This window comes from Colobus angolensis, unplaced genomic scaffold (assembly GCF_000951035.1).
Source record: "Colobus angolensis palliatus isolate OR3802 unplaced genomic scaffold, Cang.pa_1.0 Scaffold77, whole genome shotgun sequence".
Taxonomy (NCBI): domain Eukaryota; kingdom Metazoa; phylum Chordata; class Mammalia; order Primates; family Cercopithecidae; genus Colobus; species Colobus angolensis.
In genome coordinates, this window is record NW_012121487.1 from 3,552,899 (window position 1) to 3,559,956 (window position 7,058).

The window sequence follows — 7,058 nt, forward strand, 5'->3', positions numbered from 1 at the left end:
TTTTAGTAGAGACAGGGTTTCACTATGTTGGCCTAGCTGGTCACCAATTCCTGACCTCAAGTGATCCACCCAACCGGGCCTCCCGAAGTGCTGGGATTACAGGCGTGAGCCACCGCTTCCGGCCCAGACCAGGATTTTTAAGGGCCACTTATTCCTTGGGAGACACTCTAAAGTAACATCATGTATGAGGGTGCGGGTTCTCCCACCCCCAGGTCCCACAGCTGTGCCTATCAGGGCAGAACACATGGCGCCTTTCCAGGGTCACGTCCAAGGACCTGGCACCGTAACAGTGCTAGGGTCAGCGCCAGGACTGTGCGACTCCCTTCCCCAAGTCTTGGCCCCACCTCGGGCCGAGGGTCCAGGAACCCCCGACGCCCTGCTCCTGGTCCCCGGGGCCTGGACCTGCGGCAGGTGAGGGCGGGGCCTCCGTGGGCAGGGCCTCTGTGGGCGAGGCTCCGCAAAACCTGCCCTGCCGCGGGGGATTGTCTGCCAGAACCTGCGAGCGCCAGCCTAGATCGCAGCCCAGACCTATGGCCGGGTCTCCCAGCCGCGCCGCGGGCCGGAGACTGCAGCTTCCCCTGCTGTGCCTCTTCCTCCAGGGCGCCACTGCCGTTCTCTTTGCTGTCTTTGTCCGCTACAACCACAAAACCGACGCTGCCCTCTGGCACCGGGGCAACCACAGTAACGCGGACAATGAATTTTACTTTCGCTACCCAAGTGAGTGCGGGGTGAGGGCGCGCGGGAAGCAAAGAACCCAAGCTTTGCAAAGACCCTCCGGCGTCTTGGGAGGGAGCATTTGGGTGCCCCCATTTAGCTGGGAAGCCATCTCGCTCTGAGGTGGAGAGGCTCTGGGTTTAAAATCTCACCCTTTCACTAGTGCCTGCTATGATCCAGGGTACCATGGTACATATACATTATCTCACTTAGTCTATGAGATAGACAAAAGTGGGGAAACTGAGGCTTGGTTAAGTGGCTGATTCAGGGTCACATAGTCACAAGTGGGGGAGTTGGGATTGGAAGCCAGATCTAGAGCCCCAGCTTTAACCATCCCCTTGTCCCACTCTCAGTTGGCCTAGTTGGGCTTTGCTGGGCTGTTCCAGAGACTGCCTTTCCTAGGGACTCCACCCTGAGCATGGGAAAGAGAATCCTGCTGGGCAAGGAAGGTAAGAGTGGGGCTGTGAGAGGTCATAATGGCAGGTGTTAGGTATGAATTGCCCACACATATAGGCAGCCAAGACCAGTTGAGATCAGGCATTTCTTCCCCAGTCCCTCAAAACTGGTCCTTTCAGAGACAAAGAGAAAATGAGACAACTGGCCAGTCGTGGTGGCTCACACCTGTAATCCCAGCATTTTGGGAGGCTGAGGCAGGCGGATCATCTGAGGTCAGGAGTTTAAGGCCAGTCTGGCCAAAATGGTGAAATCCCCGTCTCTACTAAAAACACAAAAATTTAGCCGGGTGTGGTGGCAGGCACCTGTAGTCCCAGCTACTTGGGAGGCTGAGGCAAGAGAATCTCTTGAATTCGGGAGACGGAGGTTGCAGTGGGTCAGGATCACACCACTGCACTTCAGCGTGGGCGACAGAGCCAGACTCCATCTCGAAAACAAAATAAAACAAACAAAAAATTAGCCAAGCGTGGTGGTAGGCACCTGTAATCGTGGCTACTTGGGAGGCTGAGGCAGGAGAATCACTTGAACTGGGGAAGTGCAGGTTGCGAGGTTGCAGTGAGCCGAGATTGCACCACTGCACTCCAGCCTGGGCGACAACAGAGTGAAACTCTGTCTCAAAAAAAAAAAAAAAAAAGAAAGAAAGAAAGAATAAAAGAAAGAAAATGAGTCACCCTCTACCTGCTAATCACAGAGCAGGAAGCATGGCAGGAAGCATGGCAGAGTCATTAGCCCATTTCACAGAAGGGGAAGCTGAGTCTCAGAGGGGTTATGAATTGTTCACGATAACCCATCAGGTGAGTGGCAGAGCTGGAACTAGAACTCAGGCATCCTAAGCTTTTTGCCCAAGTCACCTGCCTGCTGACAAGTTTTGATAGAGAGAGAGTTAACCTCCCACCCCCACCCTTGGCCCCATGGGAATAGAGCCTCTCCTTCAAAGGTTGGGGACCCTGTCTTGCAATTTAGGCCCTAGGCAGCTGGGACCAAGAGCACCAGATCTCCAGAATTTATCACAAGTGCTTGGGCAGGTCATCTCCAAGCCTCAGTTTTTCCCATCTGAGCAAGGGGAAAAAGGATGCCTCAGTTTAAAGGAGATACATTCAAACAAGGCCTAGAGTGTGAGAGCCTCCTATTAAACATTTCCAGCTGTCATTACCCTACTTCCTTTTTTTCTTTCTTCTTTTATTTTTGAGACAGAGTCTTACTGTGTTGCCCAGGCTGGAGTGCAATGGCACAATCCTGGTTCACTGCAACCTTCACCTCCCAGGTTCAAGCGAATCACCCTCCTCAGCCTCGTGAGAAGCTGGGATTACAGGCGCCCACCAAAACGCCTAGCTAAGTTTTGTATTTTTAGTAGAGACAAGGTTTCGCCATGTTGGCCAGGCTGGTCTTGAACTCCTGACCTCAGGTGATCCAGCCGCCTCGGCCTCCCAAAGTGCTGGGATTACAGGCGTGAGCCACCGCACCTGGCCCTATTACCCTACTTTCTGTATGCAGAGCTGATGGAAGGCTATCCCCACCTCACCCTGTTCTAGACCCAACAAAATGAAGCTCAAAATGCTGAGGATATAGAGGGTGAGGTGGAAACTTGGACTTGGGCATGAAATACCAGACCCCCCACCCACCCTAGTCAGGAGGGGCTACAGCTCCTCCCTCCCCATATTTCATCCACAGTCCTGGCTAGAAAAGAAGGATAAAGAGTTGGGAGGGAGCAGTCCAGATCTGACAGAAGTAAGCTGTTGTGTAAGGGTCTGACCTGGCTGCTTGCCATGAACCCCTGACTTGCTTCTCCTTGAAGCCCTCCTTATTACAAAGCCTTCCCTGGAGTGCAGCCTCTTGCCCCTGCGCTGCAATGGTAGGCTCTCCTCAGACATACAGTATTTCATCCCTGAATTGCAATAAGGGAGATATAACAGGTGGGATTCCTACTTCTTTTTTTGCCCTAGGTTTCCATTCCTGTGGACTTGGATACTGTGGTGGGGGAAGGTTGGGCAGGAGGGAGGTACAAGGTCCCTAGAGCCTGGGGCTTTGATGAGCCGGGTCCTCACCTGTCCCTGTGCCCAAGGGAAGGGGTCAGGGCCAGAGGGAGGTGTAGCCACTGCCCTTTGATTCGGGAGATGAAAGGGAGTTGTGCGGCTATTGCTGAGCTCCCGGACCGGCCAATGCCAAGACATGGCTAGTCTGAGGGTCCGTCTGTTTTCTCTGCTGGAAGGACCCTGAGTGCCCATCTGGTTCACCCACTCAGATGTTGAGAGTGAGCCAGAGAGGTCGTGTGACCTGGCCAAGTCACACAGCAAGTTACAGAAGAGCCAGGCTAGAACCAGGTCTCTTGATTCCCCATCTGTGTCCTTCCCCCTACACTACAAGCCTTTTCTTCCAGAAAGCAAGTGGTGGAAAAATAACAAAGAAGGGGAAAAAGCCAGGGCTAAAGGGCCACAGAAGCAAACATGAGAAAGTGTTCTGAAAAAACATGGACAGGTTCTTATTTTTATACGTCTCACAGACCTTACTTGCAGAGAGAGGGATTTACGATAGATGGAATCAGGATCTTCCTGGAAGAGGTGGAGGATGAAGGATGTGACCAGGATCAGAGTGGCTTGTGATCTCTTCTAGGAGAGAGAATACAGCCCTACTGTCCCCTAGAGGCAGGCGGGATGAATGGTGGGGAAGTTGGGGGAGATGGCCCCCTCAGCTCCCCCTGCTTCTTCTTGCTTATCATATTTAATATCCATACTTTACAGATGAGAAAACAGGCTCAGAGGCTTGCCCAAGGTCATAGGATCAGAAGGAGGCAGGGAGTCCTGGAATTAACTGATTGATTGAAACAGGGTCTCACTGTGTCACCCAGGCTGGAGTGCAGTGGCATGATCATGGTTCACTGTAGCTTCCACCTCCCAGGCTCAAGCAATGCTCCTGTCTCAGCCTCCTAAAGTGCTTGGATTACAGGCATGAGACACCAGGCCTGGCCAGACCTAGAATTTAAATCAAGCTCTGCTAGACGCCAAAGTCCCAGCTTTAACAGCTTTCTTCTCCCATAATCTTGTCTGGTCCAGGATTTATCTAGCTGGATTGCAGAGAGGCAGTAAGAGATGGAGGGAGAGTAATAGGTGGCTTTGGAGAGCTTTATCTTCTCTCCAGTCAAAGGTGCTTGGGGCTGGGCACTGTGGTTCATGCTGTTATCCCAGAACTTTGGGAAGCCGAGGTGAGAGGACTGCTTGAAGCCAGGAATTTGAGACCAGCCTGGGAAACAAACAAAGTGAGACCTCTTCTCTCTAAAAAATAAAATTAGCCCAGTGTGATAACAAGCACCTGTAGTCCTAGCTACTCTGGAGGCTGAGGAGGGAAAATTGTTTGAGCCCAGGAGGTTGAGGCTGCAGTGAGTTGTAATGGCACCACCGTGCTCAAGCCTGGACAACAGAGCAAGATTCTGTCTCAAAAAAATTTAAAAGTGCATGGGTTTGGTGGGGGTGGGGCGGGGTGGGCATCAGACTCCATCCCACCCGCACAGGCATCCTCTAAAGGGGATGTTGAGAGGTTGCCTTATCTTTTTCCTCCACCTCCAACTGGAACAGCCCCTCACCTCTCAGAGCCCAAAAAGAATTTCTCATTGTGGAATGTTCCCAGAGAAGGAGATTTCTTGATGTTTAGACTCCAGTTGAAAGGTCAGAGCCTTGAGTTTTGATTCCCAACAAACCTGGGGTGGGAGATGTAAACACTTATACCACACAAGTTCTGGACTGGTTTTGGCATGTAATGGTCAGGAGCCCTTCGACCTAGCACCCTGCCTTATCTTGCTGTCCTTGAGCACTAGAATAGACATGGATTCTCTTTACTTTTTGCACAAGGAGAAAAGCAGCCAGCGGTGAGGCTAAAAGAACTTGGGGTGCCAGCTGAGTTTTAAGTGATGCCTCTCCTCCTTTTTTTCCCCATCATCTCAAATGTTTATCATTTATTTGCGTTGGGAACATTCAGTATCCTCCTCCTGTTTGAAATGATAGAATATATTATTGCTAACTATAGTCACTCTACAGTGCTATAAGGTCCTCAACTCCTAGGCTGGTTAGGACCGGGGCTGCACAGCAGGTGAGTGAATATTACTGCCTGAGCTCTGTCTCCTGTTAGATCATGGTGGCATTAGATTCTTATAGGAGTGCGAACCCTCGAACTGTGCATGTGAGGGATCTAGGTTGTGCACTCCTTATGAGAATCTAATGCCTGATGATCTGAGATAGAACAGTATCAATCAATCTCCCACCCCCCCAACCATTTGTGGAAAAATTACCTTCCAGGAAACTGGTCCCAGATTCCAAAAAGGTTGGGGATCACTGGGTATAGATCACTAGATCTATACCTTATTCCTTCTATCTTAGATGTAATTGGCTGTAATTTTGTATCCTTTAACAATCTCTCCCTATTCCCCCTTCCCCCTACTCTTCTGTCTTTGTTATCCTTTGTTCTACTTTTTACTTCTATGAGAGCAACTTTTTTTTTAACTTCCACATATGAGTGAGAACAGGCAGTGTTTAGCTTTCCATTCCTGGCTTATTTCACTTATAAAGTCCTCCAGTTCCATCCGTGTTGCCACGAATGACAGGATTCCCTTTTTTTTTTTTTGAGATGGAGTGTGCTCTTGTTGCCCAGGCTGGAGTGCAATGGCACGATCTTGGCTCACTGCAATCTCTGCCTCCCAGGTTCAAGTGATTCTTCTGCCTCAGCCTCCTGAGTAACTGGGATTAGAGGTGCCTGCCACCACACCTGGCTAATTTTGTATTTTTAGTAGAAATGGGGTTTCTCCATGTTGGTCAGGCTGGTCTTGAACTCCCGAACTCAGGTCTGCCTGCCTCGGCCTCCCAAAGTGCTGGAATTACAGGCATGAGCCACCTCGCCTGGCCAGAATTCCATTGTTTTTTATGGCTGAATAGTATTCCACTGTGTATATATACCACATTTTCTTTATCCATTCATCTCTTACTGTTTTAGGATCTGGATGATTTGGGGAGTGGGTAGGTCTGGAGAAGCAGTGCAGGGTTGGGGACATTTAGTGTCCCAACCCTAGGGTTGGTAGCTGCAGACCTCTCTAATTTCTTTTTTTTTGGAGACACAGTTTCGCTCTTGTTGCCCAAGTTGGAGTGCAATGGCACTATCTTGGCTCACTGTAACCTCTACCTCCTGGGTCAAGCGATTCTATTGCCTCAGCCTTCCTAGTAGCTGGGATTACAGGTGTGCACCACCACACCTGGCTAATTTTTGTATTTTTAGTAGAGACGGGGTTTCGCAATGTTGGCTAGGCTGGTCTTGAACTCTTGACCTCAGGTGATCCACCTACCTCAGCCTCCCAAAGTGCTGGGATTACAGGCGTGAGCCACTGCGCCCGGCCTCAGACCTCTAATTTCAGTACGTATCCAGCTCTCTTCCAGGGCCTTGCTAACTCATTTCCTATCTGCCCATGCATATGACACACACGCACAAAAAAAGCATAAAATCATACTTCTCTCAAAGTTATTGATTGCATTCTAAAGTTCAGTAATTGAGCCAGGTGTGGTGGCTCATGCCTGCAATCCCAGCTACTCTTGAGGCTGAGGTGAGAGGATTGCTTGAGGCTAGGAGTTTGAGAGCAGCCTGGGCAGCAACATAGCGAGACTGACATCTCTAACGATTATTTTCTGACTTGTCGGTGCCTCATCAGATTCCACCAAAAAAAGGGGAGCATAATTTTTTTCTTTTCTTTTTTTTGCTTTTTTTAAGACGGAGTCTTACTCTGTTGCCCAGGCTGGAGTGCAGTGGCCGGATCTCAGCTCACTGCAAGCTCTGCCTCCTGGGTTTATGCCATTCTCCTGCCTCAGCCTCCCGAGTAGCTGGGACTACAGGCGCCCGCCACCTCGCCCGGCTAGTTT

At 50.4% G+C, this 7,058-nt stretch overlaps 1 protein-coding gene across 4 annotated transcripts in view; it reads left to right on the plus strand.

Annotated features, from left to right (window-relative positions):
- The first annotated feature begins 468 nt into the window (after nucleotides 1-468).
- RHBG (Rh family, B glycoprotein) overlaps nucleotides 469-7,058 on the plus strand; it is an 18,058-nt gene continuing 11,468 nt past the window's right edge. Inside the window, exons 1-2 of one of the 4 annotated variants that reach the window (XM_011928425.1) lie at nucleotides 469-717; nucleotides 2,358-2,431. Coding sequence is in view for 2 of the 4 variants with exons in the window: in XM_011928422.1 (XP_011783812.1) it covers nucleotides 531-717 (187 nt within the window). In the remaining 2 variants the exon portion in view is untranslated. Of the gene's footprint in view, nucleotides 718-2,357; nucleotides 2,432-5,781; nucleotides 5,904-7,058 lie in introns of all 4 variants that reach the window. The other 3 variants (XM_011928424.1, XM_011928423.1, XM_011928422.1) reach the window with 3 other exon arrangements.